Raw genomic sequence first — 27,974 nt, 5'->3', positions numbered from 1 at the left:
TGGCGGATACAGATGGGGGGCGCCCCCCCCCCCCTTGCGGGTCCGCTTGTATTGCCGAACATTGCAAAACCACAATTGTAACTTTTTTATATCATAAGATGGCATTGTCTTTTACATGTTTATAATCACTTTAAATAAAATTTTCATATACTTTGCCTGCGACTTGATCATCTTTTATTACGATAAAAGTAAAGACAACTCAAGATATGTTGCGCCCCCCCCCCCTTGAGTTTTTTCTGTATCCGCCACTGCGTCAGTGAATGTTTACTGTTGGCGAATCTTGATGGTGCGACTAACTGCACTTTTTAGCTATAGGAATTGTGAAACTTGATTAAATATGGGAAGAAAGCTAAGGAAAATACATTGCATGCAACATTTGATGATTGATATAAGAAATCGACTTCAGTTTTATCTCCTTTGCTCTTGTGAATGTCGTAATAATCAAGCTTCCCTGCACTTTTACATGGAAATTTTGTCGTGGAAATAGTTGGCAATGGTGAAAATTCATTATAATTTTGTGCACTTAACAGTGGTTTTACTATGATTACAGTAAATATATGAGGCATTAAAATGGTCAAAAGACACTTCTTTTGAAGCTTTCTCTAAAATAATTCTATTTTGAGAATGAAGTCTTTTTATATAATGAATGGAGAACTTGCGCATTTTTTGGAAAAAATAGAGGAGAAAGAGGACAATGAATCTTGCACATCGCAAAAAACCCTAGGGCTAGGTAAAGCTTTGTTCCCGAGATAAAAATTCTCAAAGTTGTCGAAATTCCAACGGCACGAAAAACGGCATTTGAAAGGGGGCGTGGTCAACTTGGGTGGGTCTGATGTAACAACTGCCATTGTGAGGGCCTAAAGGCTCCGCGAAGCACAAGGGATACCTTCCCATGTGCCAATGAAGACGATTCTGGTTATTTTGTGACGTTGTCAAAGCAAATTTCAACCAATTATATAGAATTTATTTCCCTGAATTTTTTGTAGACTCGTAGAAAATGCTAACAAATTACTGTTTACTTTGAGATCGTATTAGTGGTATTCGAATGATGTGCATTTTCGGCAGCGTTCAGTCATGAGTAGGGACATGAAAAGGTGAGGTTATTTTATTGCCAAAAGTGGTGGTATATTTTTACAAAAGCGATGTTATTTTGCTCTGAAATCTGTGTTATTTTAATGGCAAAATATTTTATGTTGATTGAGAGACATGCTTTCAGTAGCCCACCCATTGCCCTAAATTTAGGATATTATTGTCCGGGGGTAATTTAAGCAATGATATGCATGGAGTATTGACTGAATTCACCTATTTTGAATCATGAACTATTTTACTGCATGGGCCGCTTTCCGATGCGACGTGTTTCCACGGGCCACCAAACACGGCATATCGCCATGAAATCCTGAGAGTCGTCTCGTCGGAAAGCAGCCTGAATTTCACGGCACTGAGCCGGATGTGGCAGCCGGCAAAAAGTCATTTCGGCTGAAAGCTGCCTCAATGCAGCACCGTGTGTATTTCTCGGCATAGATGGCGCACCGCCAAGTTTTACCGATTTCGGACGAGCCGTGCTTTCAAATAACCACTGGTCTCAATCACCTCAATGGATGTCTTCAAACGAGTCAAATTGCACAGTTGACGGCATTCTCGGTGGTCACCAAGGCACCCATTTCAATCCGACCTGGGGAACCGAAAATGATCGGGTGAAAAAATCCAAAAATCCCCGAATCGTCCCACCAGGAGAACTACAATACTGTGGGATAGTAAACTACGTAGCACAATGGGGAACTTGCATGAATTTTTTTTATTTCACAGGCGGACAGAAAATTATTTTCTGAATACAACAAAGAAAACCGCATGTAAATCTGAGTTTTCCTTCGCGAGATATTTAAAGATAAATATAACGAATTTTAAAGCGCGGGAAAAACTCCCTCACCCCCCAAGCCACTGCCGACGAAGCCTCGATGACGTCAAAGGTGCCTAAACATCACGAGAAGCTATTGTTGTGATTGTTTGTAATAGTTGCCAGCAGTTGTGAGAGCTTCGTTTGTTAGACGTGTTGATTATTTTATATTTAAAGATAAATATCCGACGATAGAGGCTTGGAAGCCCTCATATTTTGCATTATTTATAATATTAATATCTGAGTAAGGGCATAATATATAAAACTGGAGCAGTTAAACCAAAAATTTTATAATACCTAAATAACATCGTTGTAGGAGTCTGAGCCACGGCCATTGGAAGGGGGATACGTTAATTGTAAGTTGATGTTATCGACGGCATATCATTCATTTAAGTATGTAATTAGAACGATTTTGATGTTTACTAATGTCCGCTTAGCTTTTATATGCAATAACTTCATCCGTTTATTCGTAGGTACCGGAGAATTCGTCGTTTAGGACTGCATGTGCTTGTATTATGGGGTGAATTCCAGTCAATGCAACTTTTGCTCGCTGATTGGAGACATCTAGGAACATTTTTGTGCCAAAATAGTGTTATTTTCAACGTGACATCTCCCGTTAAGCTACTACTAATAATCACAGTGCCAGTGGTTGTAATGCACAAAGTTTGACAAGGTTGAAAAATATCGGCCAAGAGTTATCAGTGTTCCATCGTGATTGAATTGTAAAAAGTGCTATTACGCTATCGATAAATGTCTAACAGTAGTGTAAAAATTGTCAGTGGCGTGCTAATCTCTGTTGTTCACCGTAGATATGACATTTCACGATCACGCTATTGAAATAAAAACTGTGAGTGAAGTTTGTTATTCCATTATTTCAACGAATAGTAGTGAGAAAAGTCACCTGTGTCACTTGTGTGGGCTAATTTAAGGGTTTAAATCAGTGAATAAATAGTTGTTTTCATCATAACGAGTTCTGTTATTGTAAGTTGTACGTGATGAATATAAGAATGTGACAGTGACCTCCAGTTTTTGATAATTGTATTTGCCTATTTCCCACTATATTTTTATTGTATATGCTAGTATATTGTTTATGGATTTACCTATATTATTGAAATAGGTTATAGCTTGTGTGTGTGTTGGCAGCGGAACCGATTCGCGATCTCACATGTGGATTGTGGCAGACTGTTTTTGCTGTGAATTCGTACCGTAGGATGGATAGGACTACCTTCTCCGTTAATTCGGTGTTGCCAAATTCAACAGCACAGCTTACTCTAATGTCAACAGCACAGCTTACGATCGTTATCCTCCAGTATTAAAAGTTTCTTTTACATCTCGATTTGCCGCCGACGTATAGCAATAATTTGTCTTAACAAATTCCATGAGGGTCGTGGCATCAATTTTTGGTGTCCTAAAAAAAGGCTGGTGTCCTAACACCCCATGCCACACGCCTTTTAGGCGGCATGCGGGGTATTATGTAGATGTAGATGAATTTCAGGTGTACTATTCAAACGAGTGGCAACTTAATCATCCATTTTCTGATAACTAAAACATACGAAGTGAAACGCTTGTACTTCATCATCCCGATGCCGCATTATTAATATCCCAAATAATAATCTAGGCACAATAGCAATAGGAAAACTTGCCCAAAAATAACAGAACAAAATAAAGTGACGATGAGCGGCTAAATACTCCCTCAAAACAAATTTTACACCATGCGCTCAGCGTATTTCCCTACTCCCTACGGTTGTTTAGGCACCTATGACGTCACGCCTGGCCTCGGCAACGCTCGGGTGTCTCCGCGCAGTGGTCGGCTCAGAGAAATTTTTCTCGATTTTAAATGCAATTTTTTTATTTCTTTTGATGTTGAATGGAGAAACTGAAGGTATTTTTGCGAGCTAATGTATCCATTTGACCTATTCAAAATAGTTTTTAGAGCAATCTACGACCCATGCAAGTTCCTCATTCCCAAAATCCACTACCCCCTCCATCCATCAGCCCTCGGCCCCTCCTCCGACGCTTTCCTCCTCTCCGAAATCAAACAAAAGGCCCCAGCTCATGCAGGGTATATATTACGAAGACCGTAAATCAAAAGCTTAAAAAAAATATAAAGTTACAGGAGAATAATAGACTCGTGTTTCACCCTTACTTCTCTCTCCTCCACTGACCATTTTCTGCCTACCTGCTTCGAAGTTCAACTGAGTTGGAGGTCAACTGCTGCATGAGTCATCTATTTGCAAAAACAATGACTTTCATCAATTGATATTATAGCTTTATTGGATTGAAATATTAGCAACGTGCACGTAATTTAAAAAAGAATATGACCAAACATGACATATTTTGAATGACATATGAAAATATTCCATTAATCAGCTAAATTCCTGTTTGAATCCTTTAAAGGAAATCACAATAACTCGCAAAAATCCTGAGTTTCCTGCTGCATAGGCAACCTAGTCAAACATTCCCACATTCATCGTTTTTTTTCGCACCCCTTGAAAAAGGATGGATCGAGGTTCCACTGTATACCTTTTTATTTATACATTCATCAAGGGAAATAGAAGAAAAAAGATACGTTTAATATGCTTTGCGCAATTCTAGTTTATGAGGTATTCGAAATTCGAGGTATTCGAATATTCGAGTTTGAGAAATCTGCTATTCAACCCATCTCTAATAGTAACTAATATTAATGTCCTATTCGAAAATCCTCTAGAATGCTCTATTAAATGAAAATGAGACAAACCACAAAGCAAAACCACAGTAAGAACTTTGGACGGCTCAAAGAACTCCAGTAACTCCACTCAGAACGCATAACAAGCAGCAAAATCGAAACCCAACGGCATATGTGACGTCAGGCACCCCTATGTCAAAATGGCACATGGAAAGCTGTGTTTGAATCAGTGCCCTGTCTTTGATTCACCACAGTTCAATAAATAAGGGTTGCTAGTCTGTAAGAAAAGTATATGTATGGAATAATATTAGTTAACTATAAGATGCGTGGGTTGAAATGGCTGTAACAAAACCTTGCGCAAGTTCTCCATAGTTGGAAGTGTTTTGTGATTTATATATTGTGTTTGATATCCATTATTATCTATTTCTCGATGGAAAATGCAGTCTTAAAAGGAGATAGCATTTTAAAGATTTGATTTCATTAAATACATTGTTAATTTGCTTTCGATTGCCATTGTCGGGCTACCATTGTATTGTTAAAAATTGAAACGAAGATGCATTGATAATAAATTGTCTGTACTATTTAGATCATCTTTGAATCGGATCTAACTCTTTTGGAATTTAATTGCAGAAGCCAATACACCTACTCCGAGTGAATTGATAGACTTGACTGAGCTTTCATGGCTGTGGCTAGTGGATTTGGAGAGGGCATGCAGTCTTCTTGTCGGAAGATGTCTTGGTGGAATGCTAATTGGATCTCCGCTCATGGAATGTGAAATTCAAACCTGTAATTGGCTCAACTCTCGTTTACTTTCACATGGTCTGGAAAAAGGAACCTCAAACATTGGTAAATTATTCTTATTTTTGTTTGCTCTTAACTTTATACTTTCGTTTGCTTTTAGCTTTGAACTTATTGTGCTATTTTAACTCAAAATCAAACTTTGCACCCTTTGGACATGTGTTACTTGTTTAATGGAATTCGGTAATGAGGTTTAATGTCTACCTGAATTTAACCTGAATTCTGAAAACCTTACTGCGTATTATATCATCTTCTTGAATGCATGCTCTTACTTCCTTGTTCAATGTACTCTTAATGCTTATTATTATGTATTTATTTCAGCAAATTTAGTAAATGAATTGACTGTGGCCATGAACACCTGTTCTAGTGACTATCGCTCTATTAAGAGTACTCTAACAAGAGCATCACCAACTACTGAGGTGGTTAACATGTTAGATATGGCCTTGACATCCAATAGTCAGTACTTGGTTTATGAGACAATGATGGAAACAGCACAGGCAGAAGATTGGGATACTTGTGAGGTTGTTGACGAGCCACTCCTTGAGAAAATATCCAGACTCATGCTTGTGACTTTATTGAAGCATACAGGACTTCTGGAGGCAGTAATGGCAAAACAAATGTGAGTACATTGCCATTCACTACAATTTTATTATCTTAATTCTTGTATATTGCTGTAGTCCTGTGTTTTCCCTGTTGGTTGGTACATTTTTTGAACAATTTCTGCTTAGTCTTCCTCATATACCCTATATTACAAATTGTTTTATCATCAGCTCTCTCATTTAGTTCCTTATGAGCTCTTAAATCTGGAGCAGCTTTCATGTGAAATAACACTATCCTGTACCTCTTTTTCATGGTCTTAGTTAAGGATTAAATATTTTTAAACATTTGTCAGAAACTGAATTTCAGGCCAATTTTTAAACAAAAGTTAAATACAGAATATTTTTAGCCTTGCTACTAGCTTTAGATAAAAAGCTTTAACTACCCAACTTCTGATACTCTTTTGTTAAAGCTTCGCCTCTGATAATTGTTATTCTGAAAGAATTCTCTATACATTTCCAGAAATCCTAATAAACCTGAATTCTTGGAGGTGTTCCACAAGGTTTTCATTCTAAGAAGGGAAGTACTTTCTACAAAGTCTCATCCCTTAAGAGACTTTCCATTGATGAGACACTCCTTATCTGATGATGCATTCAAAGGGAAACGGCAACGAGGATCGGAACATCTTGATTCAGAGAGAGGAGGAAATGCAGGAATGGGTGAAGCCTCGAGAGAAGAAAATAACGATGATTCCAGGATCGAAGATACAGGTAACAATCAATTTTGATTCTTTTGGTTGGTAGTGAATATTTTCAGGTGTGGTGCTGTGGACTAGTTATTAACTTGTTAGAGGTTTGTAGCTACTCGTATAGAAAGCTGATCATGCCTCAGTCAACACTTTTCAAACCATAAAGAGGAAGGGGGAGTAGGGTCAGAGGTTTTCAACCTCTCCCTCCCCCCCAAATATTTGGATGATGCAGTCATAAGTGGACCCATTTTGTGACTTATGGCCAGTAAATAATAAGAAGATATAACTTTCGCATTGATCACCATTTAATACTATTGTATTTTCTTTAAGAAGATCAACAACAGCAAAACTTATCTCCTTGTAAATATAGAAATGTGTAAGCATCGATAGCATAAACATTTTATCACATTAACTCCCTCCAAATTACCCTCCCTCACCTATATCCCTCTACAACTCCTATTTTTTTCTGGCAATGGTGCTGGTAATAAAATATGTTTTGCTATAGGCTGTGATTGTTCCAATTCTGCTATTCAGTTTTATAAAATTTTTGGTGATGTGTATTTTTAGTCCCAATTTTAGTTATGACATGTCAGCACTTATGTCTGTGAACAGTTCGTTGGAATATTTGATTGAGTATACTGTAGCGGTTCAACTGCGGTATGCTGGATGAAATACCACACGGATTGTCACATAAAACTAGTTGGGGCTGACTGTTGGGAAGGGTGACTTATCAGAAGTTAATTTTATTTTGGAACGTCCTTGATCGAACAGTAACCTCTCTGAATTAAGCAATCCCGTGTTATCAGACAATGATTCGGCATTTGGCAGTGGTAAGGTTGCGATATGCAGGGTGTAATTCTCACAATACCAGGAGCACCTACAGAAAAGAAATTCATTCATTCAACAAAATTTCATGGTGTCTATTCTGAAAGCAAATCATAAAAAAGTACAAATTCATAGCAAAATCAAACCCTGATGAATAATGATTGAAAGTTTTGAGGTTTTAGTTGCGATGAGAATGGAAAGGAGATAAACAATTTAAATATCTATAAATTGCAATCATTAACAATAAAATCAAAGTAACACTTCTCAATCAATTTTATCGTGAAGCGGTACCCATTTTAGGTATATGATAATAATTTACAACAATTGAAGAAGATCCATGTCTTCTTTGAGATCTATGGAAGGTGAGGAATTCCTTCCCATTATGCTGAAAAAATTTTTCTTCTTCGAGAATGTCATACTGCACCAGCGGGAGTAAGTAATGGGAGGGAATCACTGATGATGTCAGGGCGATCATAAATGCCGCTTGAACAAAAGAAGTCTGACGTGGACGGGTAATATGCTCTGACCCATAACTGAAGGGTCATCACACAGGGGCAGGATTTACTTAACTAAATCTGGTGGTCCTGTGTAGATTCTGTTCCTCGTGCTAAGGGGATTTGGGCTAACTTCAGGCTCTCCTTTTGCTGCAGCCTCCTCCATGCTTCAGGAGATGCAGATCCGTGGCCTGGTTGCTCCTTCAGTTTTCCCCTTGTGGCACTTATTAATTGGAACAGGAGCCCTGAGTCCGGCAACGTCCTTCATCAACTACTTTCTTCTGCCTTTGTCTCTCAGTAGTATGCACTCTGCCGTAGTGTTTTGTCGTGCTGCTTCCCAAATTTGGTCTTTCAAAAATAATCTCCTCCTCTGGTCTCATCACACGTCTTATATACCTGTCTGCGATAACTTCCCCTCTCCCGTGGATGGGTATGGAGAATAAAGGGGAGGAAACACTCAATGCCTGTGAGCAGGTCTACTTGACTCGATATCACCTCCTAATCACATTCATGTTCACTTTAAACTAAGCATTCATTCAACCACACACACGCTCACTCCCTGGTACCGTGGTCAAGGTGAGGACAGAGAGGGAAGGGGGGTTTGGTGAAATGACGTGCATGACAGAATATGATGGACCGGGCCGGGAGCAGCACAATATAAATGTGTGTATTTCCTAATTTCAATGTCAGACTGAAGTATTTGTTATCCTATTTTTCAATTGAGAAGACCTGGATGAAACACAAAGTGAGCCTGAAGGATTATCATCTGACCATGCAGAAGATACATTTGAAGCACTTTGCAAAACTGTGATCCATAGATCCCTTTTCCTATTAGTTGGAGTGCAAGGGCCTACATCTCCTTTAGATTGTGAAGAACAAAGTGATGATGATAGTGAAAAAACATCTGGAAAACCAGAGTATTTTGGGTGAGTAGTCCTCTAATAGTATTCTGTATTTTAATGGACTCATTGTACTCTCAAAGTTATTTCATCTTATATATTACCGTCCCTAAGAGTTGAAATTTTTAATATTGCCAGCTAGCCAGTACACACTTATAAAGTATCTCTTGAGCCCTTTGAGATGTTGACTGGAAAATGTTCTCTAAAATCTTAGTTCAATGAAAGCAAATTATTATCTTGAAGTAGATATGATTTGAGATTGTGGTCATCAATTTTTACCTTTGTTTTTCCTTTAATCCATTTTCTTTGCATTTTGCCATTTTTATTCAGCCTTTCTTCTGTCTTGGCTATCTGTGCATTTTGGCTGTGCCAATATATTTCTGAATTATATTTTTAAAACAGCATGGTTAGAAATTTTGATTGAACATAAAATTGGCGACTTCCTTATGTTATGTGTAATAAGAAAATATTTGTCACTGTAATAGCATATTTTGTCATTTCCAGCTCTTACCCAATACATACTAATTTGAATAATACATCACTTGGAGGAAAGCATCCAATACAGCATATATGCCAATTAATTTTGCACTTTGTATGTGGACAACCTGGAGAGAGACTTGCAATTAGGTCTCAGAGTGAAACTGTCACAGGATGGGAATCTGACCCCTCAGCTCTTTTCTCAGCCATGAAGGAACAGCAGGCTCGGGCAGAGGTGAGATCGGAGGGTTTTTGCATTCATGACATTTGTATAGAGTGGACCCCGCCTTTTGATGTGTTTGACTTGCGATCGATTCTGCATACAATCCAAGCAGATTTTTGCATGCAATTTTGTAAATTGCGAACTGTCATCTGTCATGTAATTTTCAACATTTCATTTCTTATGTAATTCTAGGCCTTTCTTTTGAATGAAATACATTTTTAACATTGCTGCAATTACATACACTTATGCTCTTTAAACCGCCTCTATAAATAGTGGAGATATAACGTACGATGGAATTTTTCTGGAACAAATTCATTTTGTAAAGTGAGGGTGGTACTGTACTACCCTGGGCAAAAGATGAGCCAGACTGATACTTGAGTTCCTCTAAGGTCATCAAAATTTAAGCTATGTTCTGCTGGGACTAAGGTTGAATGTGTGAATGTTCATTTCTTAACCAAGCTGCTCTTTTTCTGCGTGTTAAAGTGGTGGGCAGGTTAAATGTGTTTTGCATTAATTACGATGGTGAAAAATTACCCCGATCTGAAAATCGAACCACGGACCATTACAGCAATTTTACTAAGTGTTATTTTGCTAGGTGTTGGTCCCTCATGGTCCATCCTAAATGGCAGTGCCAGGGTCCATCCTAATTGCCAATGTACATCCAAAAAGCCATCACCAGTGCAGAATCTCAAACCAGCATTAAAGCTGTACATGGAGGTAGATAAGATATATTTCAAACTTGCCACATAACCGGCAGTGAAATTCACATAAATAACTGTAAATCCTGATTTTGGCAATTGGGGGACCAAAATATGGGCACTATGTAAATCCGATTGACTGTGTGAGTAACCAGGAAGTGCTAAGGAGAGTGGGAGAAAAGAGAAGCCTCCTAAAAATATTAAGCAGAAGAAGGGACAACTTAGTTGGCCACATTTTGAGACATGATGGTCTGATGAAGACAATCGTTGAAGGACAAGTGGAAGGGAAAAAGGGCAAGGGACGGCCCCGAATGAGTTATATCGGACAGGTTATAAAGGATGTAAAAGAGAATAAATATGTAGCTATGAAGAGATTAGCGGATAGGAGAGAGAAATGGAGGGCTGCGTCAAACCAATCTTAGGATTGTTGACTAATGATGATGTTGATGTGTAAATCCGAAGTGTGCAAAATCAAGAGTTGTTTATGATGGGGTGTATAACTTTTAGGATATCCATAGTTTTTTTTCTTAAACGTTCACTTATACTTTGATTAAGTCATGACAAGGTACAATAAAGGGAGATTTCTTTTTCTTTCTAGTAAGTCCTTTCTCATTTCGTTGCGTGTCAATTTATAAGACTATTCTGATCACATTATGAATTTGGGGGCTACCAACACAGTCGCATCCAGATTTAATGCATTCACAGTTAACTTTTTTCTGCATTTAATATTTAATTTTTTACCCCTAAAATTGTATTCCATCTAATTCCTAGACCTTGGATTCGAGCATGGCATGAAAAGCTGTGCCATGAGAGGTTAGACAAGGCCTAATTCAACCGAAAAAATAAATGCGTTACAGTGCAACCTCGATAAAATGAGACCCCACGGTGCTCAAATAAACACTCGCTATAGCAAATTGTCGCTTTACAAGAGATGGAGTAAATAATTCCAATAAGCCAATTGTCAACTCTTTTATAGGAACAGGATCGGTGTGGCGACGGAGACATTTCTATCCAATACACTTAAGCAAAAATCCAGGCGAAAGGCGATGTTTTTTTGCATCACTAAATTTCCTTGCGTTAATAACAATCTAGCCATTCAATTCATTAGTGCCGTACTAAATAAATATCATGCAAAGCACTGATTTATCAACATTATCCCAATGCACAACTGACGAAGCCATTTTTCTATATACCTAGAGCATTTACGTGATCATTCTAATATTTTGGTATTTTCCACTAGAAATTCAAACAATTACTAATAAAACTGTATCATGGTTACTTTATGCCTCAAATGCTTCCATTGGTATATGTTCATGATTCCTGTACGTTTCGCAGAAGTTATGTGAAATAACGTTTTGCGTTTGTTTCTGCAGACGAAAACGGTAGAAGGTGATGGAACGATCCTGCATCGGAAGACATTTTCTATCTTCCAATGTAATATTGTCATTATATACACTAAGAAGTTTGCTAAGCATGCATAGTAATCGTTGCTAATGGCTTCCGGGTGCAGCTGCATGTTGTGCTTTGTCTTGCAAGCTTTTGCGTCCGTTACTGGGCGCATCATCAGGCGATGAATGAAATTACGGAATTGGTTGATAATTAATATACTCATCCAACCTCCCCCATCCACTGGAGTAGTGAGGGAGGAGGGCGGCTCTGACGTCAGCAGAACTCTCAGCCCTGTCCTTGAACGGCGAGCAGCCACTTATTCGTGTCTAGTGAATAACCCTGTTGGTTACATATTCGCCGTTTTCTCTTTCGAAAAATTGTTTTCCAGGTCTGGCTGAGTTTGACGCCGTCAACTCTGTTGAAATTCTGGGGGCATTTCTCAATCTCAATAGCCTCCCGAATTAGTCGTTGATGATAAGATTTCTCTTTGGCTAACACCTGCGTCTTGTCGATTAAAATTCAATGCCCATCTTCCGAGTAGGCATGCTCCGCTACAGCAGACTTCTCCGTGTCACGATGTAATATCGCCCGTTTATGTTCTTTAATACGGGAAGTCACGGAGCGCCCTGTCTGCCCAACGTAAGATTTCCCGCATGAGCACGGTATTCTATAAACGCCTTCTACATTGAGGGGATGGAAACGGTCCTCTTAGCGGAAGGAAACAAGTCGCTCATCATCTTTAGTGCTCTGTGCCACGTCACAATGCCTGCTTTCCTCAGCACGCGGGAAATTCTCTCAGACGTTCCCGCGACGCATGGTATGGCGGCATAGGCCACTGGCTTGTTTTCCTCCCTTCTCTCCATGCAGTCTTGTGGTGGGCGTTTTTTTGGAAGTCTTGCGTGGCGATTGATGAAGGCTTCCGATTATCAATTCTGTCTGAAGGTATCTTTAACACGATCCTCCTCTTTCTTCAGAGTGCACTGGTCAGAAACCACTCTGGGCCTATGAAGGAGTGTTTTCATGACCGATGCTTTCTGTTGCGGATGATGGTGGGAGTGCGTGTGGAGGTAACGGTCCGTGTGTGTTGCTTTTCTGTAGACAGCGTGTCTCAGGGATCCGTTCATGCCTCTCTGCACCAGCACGTCTAAAAAAGGTAGTTCTCCATTCATCTCTATCTCCATGGTGAATTGGATGGATGGGTGGATGCTGTTGAGATGATCGGCAAATTCTTTTAGCGTCTCTTTTCCATGTGGCCATATGACGAATGTATCGTTGACATATCTAATCCAACACGATGGTCTAAGTTTGCTAGAGGCCAAGGCATCTTCTTCAAAATGCTCCATGTATAAGTTGGCAACTGGTACTGGCAGATGGTACATAACAGGATATTTCCTCTAACATCCTGTGCTTGCCTGTAAAGCACAGGATGTTGTTCTTGGTTCTATATGATTCTTTGCAATTGATACCTATGCTTTCTTTCAGGTGATTAAACCTGACTGTAGACTTGTATAATTTCTTGGGAAACTTGATGAAATGTTAAGTTAAATTGAGATCAGTTTTCACACAGTTTACACTTCTACAGTTTAGAGAAAGGATTTGTTTTGTGGATTACCTTTTATTAGAATATTCAATTGACATTATCAGCTACATGATAACCTGCTAAGTCTTTAATTTTTCTTTATTTCAGTCAAGATTGGAGGCTCTCAACCAAATACTGGAATTGCTTTCTACCTCATCAGACCATTTACCCAAGGAAGATAACTCAAAAAAATCTGAAGTGAGCAAGCAGGAGCAAAATGGAAAATCAGGGGATGGGAGTATTTCTAGTTCCACATTAATCGACTGTGTAAGTGAACTTGCTCATTTTTTTAAATACCTCTTCCATGTTCAATTGCCATTATTTTACCTACAAACATCATCACTTGTATTTTTTTTTTACAAAATTCATAAAATTCTGGGTTTATTTGGCTGCAGATCATAAATTTATATTTCATGCATAACAGAGTGGATTATTCCATGAGGCTTCTAAGGTATTAGTTGGGATTTTCAGAAAGTAACTCCTTCCAGAAAAAGATGCCTTTCATGGAACCTTGACTGTAAAGAATGAAGAACAGAAGAGTGGCATAAGGAAACAATTATTTGTAATTTTTCGTTTTTATTTGTTCCATTTGTTACCTATTTTAAGTAGAAACAAATAAAACCAAGCTTACTATCATCGAAATGTAATTAGGTCTAATAAATCCCATCCCATATTCATTGTAAATGCTTCTTTAAAATCATGCAAAGTTGGAAATTTTATTGCCTATTGGGTATTTTATTGGAATTTTATGCGATCCATATAATGACCATAGCTAAATTAAATCATTATAGAATATGGACAAATAGGAGATTAGAAAATCAAATAAATAAGTCACCAGCTATAATGAGATGCTATTGGATGTAATCTTATGTCAGCTTCATCAATAAATTAAACATTTTGCGGGTGAAACTACTCAGAGGTGCAAGTAATGGCAAATTCATAACAACTGTCCTGTAGACTTACGTTATTTTTAATGTAGAATTTTAGTAGTCCTTTTTACTCAGACAATGATGTTGTATGTTGGTAGAATTCATTCATATTGTTGGTCGCTAGTTTGTGGAGAGTAGTTTTCCAAGCACTGGGCATTTTTTGGGATGTAGACTTATCCTTGAGAAGGTGTTAAAGTATAAATAGCTCATCTGATTTGTAATCAAACGTACTGTATATGTTTGAAAACTTTCTCGAAAGATTTTTCAGTATGTTTTGTATGCAGTGTTTTTTTTTTCAAATATTATAAAGTTTATGGCGGTAAGGTATCAATACCTTAAGATATATGCATGTGGTGGTCTGGTGGATGTGTAAGATTTTCACTGAACCATAATTTGACCTCAGTTCCCTTGATTGTATTGTATTTTTTCAAAATTCTTCATTGCTGTATTTCCTGTGAAATGATAAAAATGCGTATAATATCTGACACTTTATTACTCAAAGGTTCATCAGCAGCTTTTAGCTGGATGCTTTGGTCTTGGCTCTCTGTCTGGTGAAACCAGCACTCAACTCCACCATTATTTGGATAATGTTAAAGCATCACAGCAATCATATCAGAATCAGATCCAGAATGCTGTGCATCAAATATTTAAGTTGATGGTGCAATCATTATCCAGGAAGCAGGAAGATCTTCAAATGAGCTCAAGTGAGTACCATTTCCTCTAAAAGAAAAATGGTATGCATTTGTCTGTACCATGTGCTCACTTTTTATTGTCTGGTGGTCTTTCGAAAGTTTAGCTTGCTAATGCCAAGATTAATTTATATCAGATTCCTTTTTTAAAATTCCTCAAATTACGCTAGTTTTGGCTACTAAAAGAGCAAATCTTTCAAATGTATCATTATGTTTATCATGTTTAAAATATCTGTTTTTAAATGTAATTTTCTGGAGACAAAATTTAGTGAGAATAACTTTTTCAGTCTTACATAATGTCCAACTGTTCTCCTTAGGTATTTTAAGAATTTCATGGAGCTCCTGTGTAAAGGCTAAAATATGTATATTGAATAAAAAGCTCTCTATCCTAAGAATAGGATGCTATACATTGGTAATAATAATTTTTATTGTCACATAACTCTTACATTAATATGTGGCTTAGGACACAGTAAGTCAGTGACTCGTCACAAAAGGTGATATAAAATTCTGTACACCGTTTATATTGAAGGCCCATAGCCATTTACAACATAAGTGCAATTATCAACGTAAGCATATTCTCTTAAACAATGCAGAAAATATTATATTCATGGAACGATGCAGACAATGGGTTTATATTTTGATCATTGTGAGAAGAGTGTGATGAAAGCCTTTAATTATATTTTATTTCATATTATTAACTCTGTTTTATAATTTCATTATTTAATTAGGTTTGCAATTTAGAAGAATTTTTTATTGAAGTGTTTGATTTTTTGGATTAGCCTATTCATAAAATAATCATGTATTTTCTTTTTCAGGTGCTAAACAGCAGTTACAAATACTTACTGTGTTTGTTTTGAGTGTGAGGTTTCAGCCATCAGATATTTCAATGGCAGTTTCATGTGGTCTTTTACCATTGCTCTCTCGCATCAGTTCAGAATCTCTCCTTGGTTTGCCAACTATAAGTAGTACCGCAGCCATAAATGGTACAATTGTTGGCTCATCACCAGCTCCTGTATTGGCTCAAGCTAGCATGAGACTGCTTCATATACTGGGGATATCAACTGGGTATGTGTTATGATTTATACTTTTTTTATTTTTTCAATGTTATAACTAGGATTGTGGGATGACTAATTAAAAATGCTCTGTTATGTTAAGATCAAATGCAATTTTAGCATTCCTTTATCTTTTGGTGACTGAATTGGTTTCTTTGTTGTAGGAGAAACATGGATAATTTTTAATTATTATTTTGGAAATTAATATGAATCTAAAGAGATGTTCATTTATTATCATTGCTAGCTTTCCTTCTCCAATTTGGTTTTAGATATGCTCTGTCTGCATAGCATTCCAAGCACAGGGTTGTTGACTGGAAGTCAGGCATCATCCTAAATGCATCATGCAAGTCTATATCTCCTTCATCATCCATTTTTCGTTTTCATTGTAAATGAAAATCAAAAATTATATCGTGAAAATCTGGAATAGGAGTCCAGTTTCTTTGCCATTCTGTGGCGTTTGGGGGATTATTTTAAATTGTTACTATTATTGGTGAATTAAGTGTCCTAAAATATATGACAGGGTGGTAGATGACATTTCCAAGAATGGTTTGATGTTGAATGGGTGATTATCATTTTTGAAGGATTATTGGTGACTTTCTGACTTTTATAGGATGTTTGCTAGTTTCCTGGAGCCAAAAATTTTGGATGAAGTAGTAGAAGTGATGCATCTGCAGTTAGAAAAACTTTTGGAAGCAATAAGTAAGGTCGATGAATCTGGAGAGTGCAGGGAAGAAAGACATGGTGAGAGAAGGGTGGCTGAAAGAGCCCTGGCAGAGTTTCTGGCTCTGGTTTGGCGTATTGCATCAAGCAGAAGAGTTAGGTCACTCCTGGCTGGCCAGAAGTGGACTGCTTCATTGCTCAAGGTTGTGGGATGTTATGGAGGTATGTAAAGTTAGTTTAATCTCTGTCAATCTGAATCTTTGCCCTTCATCTGTGAGGATTTTTAAAATGTAAATAAGCGAGGAATAATTGGAAGAATTGCAATAACGAACATCAGAATTGTTAACTTAGTTGTTATTCTCAATGTTTTACAAAAATGTACTTTTAATTTTGTGGATTTATTTAATGCGTGCTTGGTAATCCTGTATTTCTGAATGAAAATGACTACATATGGAGAACTGTTGCATCTTCAAGTGAATCATTGAACGATTCACTCATTGCTTGAGGCAAAAACAATGACACTATGGAAATGAACAGTTCCTGTGGAAGTGAGCCCTTTAAGTGAGCTATTACTGGCATGCCATAGGCAGTCTCTCGTTGAATTTCCAAACAATGCTCGCATTCGGTTATAGAGCTTGAAGATACAGAATAACCCCCTGAAGTTGTGAATGAGTGCCAATACTAGTATAAAATTCAATAAAAAGTTATAGCGAAGTTAAATTCAATTTATGCATCAATTTTTGTTTTTGTCATAAGCTTCAGGATAATTATATTTGTTCATACAGTAGCGCCTCCCATTTACGAACCTCTTGTTAAAGAAGTGACATCATTTCATGAACTACTCTCCCTTTCACAATTGCACGGATCATGGAAGCTGTGTAAAAGAACCTCCAGTTTGCAAAACTTTTGCAAAACTATACCCGTTATTCAGCTGCCTTTCTGGAAAAGATATCAGATTTAAGATCATGTGCACATGCTAACATTTCTATGTTAAAAAATGAGTTTTGTGAAAAAAATATGGGGTGGAATTACATAATTGATGAAATACTCCGTGAGTCGAAAGATTTGAAATTTGAAAACGTGCACTCAAAATCAGATCATATCATATGCTGAATAGGGTGGTTTCCTATTATTTTTTTATTGCCTAAATCGAAAGATTATTACTCCTGGAGTATGTATTTCACGCTTTTAGATTTTTAAATGACGATATCTATTTTTCGCGATTAAATGAAAAGTGAAAATTTTCAAGCATGCGGAAACACGACGGGTAAGTATGAATACCGGGATTTCTCCATGTGACGTCGTTCTGGTGCCCGCTGCCGCAAATGAGGTGACCTTGGAGCGAGGCTCTGAGCGCTGATAAGACGCAGGATGCTAGCAGGTAGCAGAGTACCATGCTAGCTGGTAGCACTTGGCTTAAATAAGGATTATTAATACCTTATCAAACGAAGAAAACTTTCTGACCTTACCTTGTTTTAATAGGTTATTATTAAGACATGTTTCCTAGAGCTCTGTGCCTCATGCATGCATTGGTAACCTTGGATGATGTAAAACTCCTATCCTCTCATGTAGAAACTAGGTCCCTGTGACGTCACGTGGAGTGCCATCGCATGGGCGCCAATCTGGCCTTTTTCAAATGAGGATAAAAATTGACCATTGCCATTCGTCTAAACCGGTATTTCTAAAACCAAATAATTTGTATATTATGAATACACTAATGGTGGGTAACGAATCGCAATCAATGCCTTTCGTTTTCTTTGATGAAGGAAACTACCCTATTGATGGTGAATATTTTCCTTTCAGCTGACTCAACGGAAAGTGAGGCTGAGTTGGACAGTGCTGCTGGTAGCCTTCCAAGGATTTCATCCCTCCATCCCCGCCTTCTTGCCCTTCAGCTGCTTGGTGCTGTGCTGCCCAGTTTAGCCCAGAATGAGGCCAGCATGGAACACAAAGAACAGGTAAAATTGTGTCACTATTATTATATTTCCGTAATATTGATTATATTTCCCTAATTAGGTCCATTGATGCTCTTGAGCAGAAGAGTAATCAAATTGAATGTTTTTGTTTGAGATCCTCTAGTGCTAAAAAATTGGGTATTCAATGGCCAATAGGATTATTTAGATTAGGAAAGATAATTACAAACATTAAATCAAATTTGATTGGCTGGAGTGTTTTGAAATCAAGGGGCATATACATATGCAGTTTCAATTTGTCACTGATGCACCATGTCTCCTGTTGTAGCACCTTTTATTATTTGTAAAATTAAATATGAAGTGTTGAACAGAGAATTAAATCTCATGGGCAACATTTAAAAAATATAAATATGCCCCAAACTCTCTCCTGTCACATGGTAATTGGCATATCCTAAAATAGAAAGCTCAAATGTTAACTGACTACAACAGTCTGGCTTCAACATCTTGAATAGCTGCCATGGCAATAATTCCTTGCCTGTTTGATTGAGTTTGTCCCTTTATCCATGGTTGGAAGACATTACCCAATCCAATTACAGCAATGCAACATTTACGCTCTTAAGATGGTAAACAATATGATGAACATACATGTCTCTAACTGAGGTGATGTAGTGAGTGGTGAGATAATGGCTTAAGCTATCATTTTTGTGATTTCTGTTCAAATGTAAAGCTTATAACATCCCTAATTATCCTCATAGATAATGACTATGTGATTCAGCATTTACAATTGCCACAACAAGAATACAGTGAAAGGGTGGAGGTAAAGCATTGATGAATGCAGTGGCGCCGACTCCATGGGGCCTGAGGGGGCCCGAGCCCCCCAAAATTCTTTGTGGGTGTGAGGAAAAAATATGTTAGACTTGTCGATTTTCCCCGGAGTGTCCCGATATCAAGATTTAAGTTATCAGGGTTCTAATGTTGATCATATGACTCTTCTAAAATGCTTCAAAAACTTATAACTCACTACTTATAAAATTTCCCGGGGCAAGATCCCCGGTTTGGGCCCCCCCAATATTTTTTGTAAGTCGGCGTCCCTGGATGAATGTAAATGAAACTTCTAAAACATTTAATCGACACCTTCACTCTTAAATTGAGTAATAACTTACTTTACTGTTTGGAGAACTTGAAAATTTACAGATAATATATATATTAATTTAAAAATTTGATTTGGGAACACTGATTTGTGTTGTCCAATAGTTTTTATTGTAAGCATCAGCTTTCTACTTGAACACTTCTCAATATCGCTAAAATTATTCCATCACATGTATAGATCTTGCATGCATGTGTGTGTTTTAAAATGCTTTCAAATGAAATTAATTAGGCTTTCTTTTACTATTATAGGTTATAAAGGAACTTTTTTGCTTGTTGGCTGCAAATATGTGGACGATTCCTCAAGCAGTTGCTGAAAAACAGGCTCTTCAAAAAGAAAGAGATTTATTGAAAAAGCTGAGGAAATTGAATTCTCCAGGTAGGAAAGAGACAAAGCATAGGGTTGATTGTGTTTTTCCATGAAAAGAAAGGTAAAATACATTTGCACAAACGTTGTTTGGTTAATGAATTTGAATGTGTTTTTAATACTCATTTTTTACCTAGCGCAGTATTATTTCCCCCATCTCCACTCCATTTTTACCTTTTTCCCTGCTACCTGTACTTATTAATGATGTTAACTTTATAATGCAATGGAATCTATATTTTCAGTGAAACTCCCAATTTTACATTTTAAAAGAGACCTCTTAAAAATTACAAATTCAAAGCAATGAATTGAATTATAATTCATTTCCAGATGGAAAAATCTCACTCTGCAGGAGCTGAAATTTTTCCAAAATCTGGTGTCCTTACTGGATACTGAATTGGCTAACTTTTTAATCCCTAATTTTGAGACACTTTCTAATTAAACCTGTTGGTTTTGAAATGTTTAATGTGTAAAATTACGTTGTGGTCTAATTTATCTAAAATTCTGTTTCTTGAATGTTTCATCATCATTCATTTCTTCATCATTAATTTTTGGTCTATATTTGTAAACTTTTACTGTTTTCTTCCATTGCACTAGTTATGCAATTATATTTTTAAAATTTCAGGCAATAGTTGGTTTGATGCTGAAATGTCTGAAGAAAATGTACCAGTTCCAGATATGGGTTTCGATCCAGATAAATGCCTTTGTTGCTCTGTGGAACACAATCAAATGCTTGTTCATGGTACTGGAGGACGTGGTTATGGACTTGGGAACACTGCAATTACTTCAGGTGGTACTCAAGCTGTTAAATCTCGTTAGCCTCTATCCTATGCAAATATATTTTACTGAGCCAGTGATGTGTATTTCTGCAGGTTGTTACCAATGGAAATTTCTTATTGTGAAAGAAAATAAAGGAAATGAAGGAACTTGTGTTGGTGTGACACAGTATCCAATCAAGGACTATAGCCACCGAACAACATCGGACATGTGGCTGTACAGAGCATACAGGTAATAAAAATTCATTCTTTGAAAAATTGTCAAGAAAAATGTCATTCTTCATAAGGAGTAGCCTGAATGATTACTTTGTGATGCAACGCATCATAATAAATATTTTGCTGGAAATAATGAAAAATCAAAAATAATGGTAATATAAGTTAGTGACTACTTATCTTCATGTGTACCTGAAATCCTTAAGGTGTTGAAGTTCCATGGTCATACGTAGTTAACTCTCAATAATTCAAAGTCATCGGATCTGAAAAATCAGCTTTTCGTTTAATTAAATGGCATAATTTCAAGAATTTTCATTACGTTTCACAAAATGCTTAGTTGGATTTTTTACCTTCATTAGTCATTGTGGAATCTTTTTAAACATTATTAGATGTTACTTGTGACACTATTCTTTAATTATTGCTATTGCAGAAGATTTAAAGGCGCAAATTATCATAAAATATGTAATTCACCTTGCACTAAGTAATGTGCTAAAGATACGATTTTAAAATATGCGAATAAAACACACCGCTAATGTAAATACATTGTCATCAATGGTTTCGTTGTTGAGTTTTTCAAGTATCAGCCTGGTTAAAGTAAATTAAAGTAAATAACATTCAAAAGGCCGATAAGAATCTAATTTACCTGCCATTCTGCTAGCTGCCTTGATAACTGTATGCCTGGAGGTATTAGGACAACAGCCTTTAACATTTAATATGCACTGCCATAGAAGAGAATGCTATGTGTGAATGATATTCTTCACCAAGCAAAAATTATCATTGCTTTCCTTTTTGTGATTGTGAGGTTTTAATATTTGCGTAAGGGAATGATATTTTTACTTATGTGAATAATTTTAAATTATTTTGAAATACCCAGGCTCATTGTCTTTATTGAATCATGTTTATTTATTTTTAGTGGAAATCTTTATCACAATGGAGAATCACCTCTTGCTTTACCAAGCTTCACTCAAGGAGATTACATAACTGTGGTACTTGATCTGGATGCGAGAACGTTAAGTTTTGGGAAAAATGGAAGTGAACCAGAATTAGCCTTTGAAGACATTGATGCCACTGAACTCTATCCATGTGTAATGTTTTACAGTACCAACCCTGGAGAAAAGGTATTTATATTCTCATTTATCCACAACCTTATGGATTGTGTTGACTATGCTGATTTTTTGGAATGTGGGAGTGATTTTCTTTTAGTGTGATAGGATTTTATGAGCCCAAAAGGTGCAGTAAAAAGCTGTATAAATCTAAGCACACAAGGCACGTAATATTAAAAAATCTGAACAGATATATTAGAAAGATATTAGTGAAATATATAAAAACTAACGTTTTGCACACAATTTTTTTTTCACTTTTTACAGTCAGCAGGAAATGGTTTTGCAATTTTGTACACTTTGAGTACGGTCAATTCTATTTAGTGCTTTGGTTATACATTAGCATTTGAAAATTATCATAACTTTTCGTTTTATATGAATGATAACAGTTAGGAAAAATAGGAACAAAAGAACTTTCTTCCATGAATTGGAAAGGTTACATACAAGTTACTGTGGAAAAATATAGGTTAGCAATATGAACTAAATCTCGTCAACTCACCAGCTCTGAAATGTTTTTTTTTTTAATTTTTCAACACATAATATCTCATAAATTTCAAAAATAATATCTCATATGCTTATTTTGAACTGAAAAATAAAACTACCTGTATCTGACTGAGATTATTCAATCCCCAGAAATTTTGTACTAACATACCAGGATGAGTTGATTGATTCAGTGAGCACCAATTATGTATGAAGGAGAGTAATGAAGAAATTTATAAAATGTTCTGGTTGATGTATGAATCCTCCAATATGGATTCAATGTACATATATCAAATTTAAAGCTGCATTTTTTAACTCTGAACGGCTGGAATGTAGGCATTATTGTTTTATTTTTAATACATATTTACATATTTTGGGGGGATAGTCATTCATGCTGTTATTAAATGCCGATCCTCTTGTCATTAAATGCCAATTCATTGGCTAACAGTGGATAGTCTTACCGATTTCTCACCCTCTCTGCCTTAATTATTTCATGCCTTGTTGAATGTGGCTTAATGTTTTAGTGTTTTACTTAGCAAAGTGATTGGCTTAAGCTGTGACGTGATTGCTATGGTAATTAAAACTGAGTCATGAAGGAATTGATCTTTTTCTCTTAGGTAAAACTAACAGATATGCAGTTCCGAGGATCACCTCGTGACCTCCTGCCTGGAGATCCTCAGTGTGCGCCATTGACAGCTGTCTTGGTTGAAGCACATATTGCATTGATAAGGAAACTGCACTCATGTGACATGTGGACTCAGCAGGTGATTTGGACTTCCTTGTATATTTTGTTAAAGGATAAATGGTGCTGCCAATTAATTGGGACAAGGCGCACCATGTGTCCCATTTGACAAGAATCTACTGTACTAGCCAATATGTACTTTGAATTGGTGATAATTAAGGATGAGTTGCTTCCTAAATTTTTTCGGTTCTCTGTACTGGTCCAGTTCTCCCCCATTGGTGCTTGGTTCTTGATACTCGGTTCCAAGGATGAATTCTTATTATTTGAATTAATGGCAAATTCAAATGAACAACCACAAGAAGTGAATGAAAATAATTTCACTAAATATGTAAATTAGCAAGAAAGCTCTTTTAAAAAACTAGAAAAAACTAGATCGTCTCCATTATTTTATTTTCCAAGTAAAAGTTTTAAATAAGATGTTGTTCGAGAATGCATGATCTTCCAAAATGTCACATTACACCAGGCAGCCACTGGTTCTTTCTCCAGATTTTAATTTCAAAAATTCAACATTTTTCCTTTATCTATTCTTTTTTTGCCAGAAATATTGCCTGCGGTGTTGAACAGGCATTAAATAATAACAGTAGTGGTCGATGTTGATTTTGAAGGGCTGCACAAAATATGCTTGGAGCACAGTTTACATGCTGCATAAATAGTTAGAATAGCAGCAGGATCAATAATGAAACTCCCCCAACTTCTGGCGACATCATCTGTTAATTAGTTGTAACTTGTGTGTTGGTTCAAAATATATTCTGTATTCTTTGATGCAGCTTAAATTGTTGTTTTAATTGACAACTTATTCTGATGCTTCACAGTTTTTAAAGCCTCAATAATAAACTGCTCAACACGCCGGTAGAGCGACACCATGGATAAACTGTGTGGCCGTGAATTAACGCAAAAAATGTAATGCAGTGTTGCATTCTGCAGGATAACAACACTTTTCGATGCCTTGCATAGGTTTATCAACTTACAAGCAAGCTCTTGGAATGCATCTTGCTCATTTGTCAAAGAATTACTGTATGTGTACATAATTCAATCTTAATACCACCGAGATGAAACGATTTTCCGCTGGCCACTGTTTATCATGTAGCATTGAGTATATTTCACGCCGGAGATGTTGCATTGCCGGGCTGGATTGAAATGGGTGCCATGCCATCAACGGTGCTAATTTACTCGTTTGACATTTGAGACCTTTGGTTATTTGAGAGAACGGTGCCGTGGACGGCGGCGGGCAAAAGGTCAGCTCATTTGAAAGCGGCCGTGGCTACGGAAATGTTATAATGTTGGCGAGAACGACAAACTGACGAATCTTTTATTGTACGTGTTAGCGAGCAACTCTCAAAAGAAAAAAATGTGGACGCCATGCAATCGGAAAGTAACATATGCGTTTTTTAATCTTTTTTTTCACTTTTTGGCTTTGAATACGCTGCAAACCATTTCGGCTTTGAGTGCCAAATTCAAATCCTCGCCACCGCACCGAGCCGGTTCCATAGAAGCGACTTTATGCGATTGGTTCTCGATACCAGTTTCATAACCAAGAGCCGGCAGTACCGAGAACCGGAACCGACCCATCTCTAGTGAAAATCCATTGCTATGGAGGGGTATGGCAAATGGCAATTGAAAAAGGCAAATAAATCAATCCATTCATATTCATTTTCCTAATACTTTTTTAGCTTGGTGTACTAGTCATTATTTTTCTGAATATTTTGAAACCATATAATTTGAGTATGTGTTGTTTTTAGGAGATAGGGTGGTAAAAACTGGATAAAGTAGATGAGGAAAGGGAGATCAGGGGAGGAATCAGGAGATATACTAAGGATCAGATAGATGTATAACCCAATTTACTGTAACGCAAACAACGAATAATAATCAGGGCTTTGTTATTGTTTACATTTTGTTGGAGATAACTTTGTCCTGCTATTCTAATTTTTTCACTGGTGATGAAATCTGAGGGAAGGTAGGCTTTACTTTCTCCATTACAGTTTATGTCTATTTATTAAGGTTAATGACTGCTTGATTGAAAGACTGAACCAAACCAAAGACCTATTACCAAGTCCAAGGGAGGTAACTGCTCCATCATCGCCTGTGAAAATTGATACTAAGGATGATTCTGAGTTGGGAACTGGTGAACAAAACTCGAGTAAGTAAATGTGTGTGATGACTTTTGAATTGGTGTATGGTTACTTGTGGCTTTAAATTTTTCCACGTGATCACAAAAATACTGTAGTTAAATGCCAATCATTGAGTCTTCAATTGCATATCAAATTTTTCCATTTACGTAAAGTAATTCTCAATATTTTATGTATGTTTTAGAATAGTTCCTCTAAAGTCTATCCAGAGTAAAGTTTTGAATAGTTGTTCAAGCGCTAAAATTTTTGAATTTCAATTTATTACAAAGGTCACTGAGTGAAAACAGCTTTTTTTATATAATTAAATGCAGAAATATAACATCTAATACAACAATGCATACTAGACATTATGAAATTTTTAGCTAGAGTTTATTGTGTAAATTATGGTAAATGAAAAAATTATTGGTGATTAACCCTTTGCTGTGTGAAACTTGGCACTTTTTTGAACTTGTCGTCATCATATATGCTATGGCATTGCCTGACCGCTAATTATTAGTTTTTTTATTTTATAGAAATTGAATCTCAAAAAGAAACAGAAGCCACTAAGAAAGACTCCCCAGAGGATGCTAACGAACAGAAGGAAATGGTGAAGGAGATGAAAGGAAATAGCTTGCAGTATTTGAATATGGAACAGCTGTGCAAAGAAGTAAGTTATCAAGTTTTACACATATGTTGCGCTATGGAAAATATAAAAATAGCTTTGTTATAAAATTTGCATTGACTGGCAATTAACCTACAGGCTTTGACTTGCCTTGTTGTCAACAGCTTTTGGGAGCAGCTGCGTCTTGCGCTTTGCCATGCGAGCTTTTGCAGCCATTGCAGGTCGCATCATTAGGCAATGAATGTCTATGAATGAATGTCTATTCACTGTAAAGGTTACCATGCATCCCTCGTTCTTTATTTTTTGTGGTAACTAATAAGTAGGGAAACTTATTTATCACCCTTAGGACGTACCTAAGGTGACAATGGGAGAAGCTGGAATCAGTGTAATCACAACCATTTCAGTACAATTTTTTTAATGGATGCTCCTGTTAAGGATTCATATAATACATTTCATTGAATCACAGGTTAAGTGTTCAGTATTTTTCATGTTGCATGGCAAAAATATTCCAAGTCTAAAAATTAAAATGCAAATGAAGTTTTCATTTGGGATAAGTGGGGTAAGGAAGGGGATGAATACATATTTTACTAATTAATTTGTTTATTTCAACATTGTAGTAAGAAAATATTTGCAAGAGGAGTTTATTTAATTAGGGATTCATTTGGGGGGGGGGGGGGCTCATTTGTTAGGGTATAATGAAGACTGCTCTCTGTAAAAATTTGCAAGGGTTTAACCTTTTAACCCCTCATTCACTTCGATGCTCCTTGGCTAGTAAAAATTTTTTCAACTGTCAAATATTTAAGTTATGAGACAGTGCAAGCTTTTATGTTTCAACCCTTAAGAGTGCATGAATGTTTTTATACATTTTGCACTCTGACTGCAGCATTTACCCAAAATTTTTATTGCTACCTGGATATCTTGCACTTGGGCACTTCATCACCATAAGGATCACTAAGGGGCTTTACTATATGAAGAAATTATACTACGTAAAGAAATTCTCGTACCTTAACAGGACGATTACGGAATGGAATAGACTCCCTGCAGAACTGTTTAAGCCCTACCCTAACAACGTCAGGATTTTCAAAAAGAGGTGTAGAGGATTAATATTGGAAAATTAATATCACTGAATTTTAATACTTTCCAGTTTCATTTTGGTAATGTATTTCTCATTTGCTATATTTTTGTTTTTCTTTTTATTTTGTATAACCTGTTACCACCTGGCAAATAGCCAACTTGTAACTTGTACTATATAATAATAATAATAATTGTATATCCCACCAGCCCTCGTGGCAGGGGGTATCTTCTGCATTGGCTGGCAGCTGAAGTCATGAACTCCCACATCCCAAGTTAATTGCTCTTCTTTCTGTTTTTTTTGTCCCGCTAAATGCCTAAAAACATAATACTTATTGATTTTTTCAATACCACACTTTGCATTCAATTTTCATGTAATAATTTTTTGTATTTTAGGTTTGGCCTTCCTTGGCTGTCATTGGTGGTGTGGATCGAGGTCTGCGTGTTGGTGGTCAGTGTATTCACAGACCCTCTGCCAGGAAAGCTACAATATTAGGGACGTTGAAGCAAGGGTTGACTTCAGTAAAAGTGCAGTGGGATGACATAGAGGCTGGAATAAGGTACGGCTAACTTTTATGTCACCATCATTATAACTCAACAGTGGTATGATTGGTTTGTTGAAGCTTGCCATTCTGCTCTCCAATCTGCTAGCCTTTTCTCATCACTACGTATTTCTTCTCCTGTTCATCCTTAATATCCTACCCTTAGTAACTCATTCGTGAGATATCGTGGCATGACTTGCCCTTCTTCCTGTCTTTGTGTCCTTCGACAATTATCTTCATCAGGCCTTCATGTCTCAAGGTGTGGCTAACTAAGTTGTCCCATTTTCTTTGTGAGGGTTTTTAAAAGACATCTTTTCTCCCTCCTTCTTTAATAATCCCTCATT

The 27,974-nt window shown here is 36.8% G+C and overlaps 1 protein-coding gene across 2 annotated transcripts in view; it reads left to right on the top strand.

Annotated features, from left to right (window-relative positions):
• LOC124167339 (probable E3 ubiquitin-protein ligase HERC1) overlaps positions 1-27,974 on the top strand; it is a 110,834-nt gene that overhangs the window by 23,461 nt on the left and 59,399 nt on the right. For both annotated transcript variants that reach the window (XM_046545334.1, XM_046545333.1), the window contains exons 19-36: positions 5,190-5,405; positions 5,679-5,976; positions 6,417-6,664; positions 8,689-8,887; positions 9,365-9,572; positions 13,335-13,493; positions 14,658-14,859; positions 15,660-15,909; positions 16,507-16,778; positions 18,360-18,514; positions 19,868-19,994; positions 20,605-20,769; positions 20,852-20,987; positions 21,882-22,086; positions 23,166-23,312; positions 25,289-25,427; positions 25,929-26,062; positions 27,485-27,648. In XM_046545334.1, coding sequence (XP_046401290.1) covers positions 5,190-5,405; positions 5,679-5,976; positions 6,417-6,664; positions 8,689-8,887; positions 9,365-9,572; positions 13,335-13,493; positions 14,658-14,859; positions 15,660-15,909; positions 16,507-16,778; positions 18,360-18,514; positions 19,868-19,994; positions 20,605-20,769; positions 20,852-20,987; positions 21,882-22,086; positions 23,166-23,312; positions 25,289-25,427; positions 25,929-26,062; positions 27,485-27,648 — 3,424 coding nt within the window. The remainder of the gene's footprint in view (positions 1-5,189; positions 5,406-5,678; positions 5,977-6,416; positions 6,665-8,688; positions 8,888-9,364; positions 9,573-13,334; positions 13,494-14,657; positions 14,860-15,659; positions 15,910-16,506; positions 16,779-18,359; positions 18,515-19,867; positions 19,995-20,604; positions 20,770-20,851; positions 20,988-21,881; positions 22,087-23,165; positions 23,313-25,288; positions 25,428-25,928; positions 26,063-27,484; positions 27,649-27,974) is intronic.

Source organism: Ischnura elegans, chromosome 10 (assembly GCF_921293095.1).
Source record: "Ischnura elegans chromosome 10, ioIscEleg1.1, whole genome shotgun sequence".
In the NCBI taxonomy this organism is placed as follows: Eukaryota; Metazoa; Arthropoda; class Insecta; order Odonata; family Coenagrionidae; genus Ischnura; species Ischnura elegans.
The sequence above is the reverse complement of the archived record's forward strand: the minus strand, read 5'-3'. Positions and strand labels throughout refer to the sequence as shown.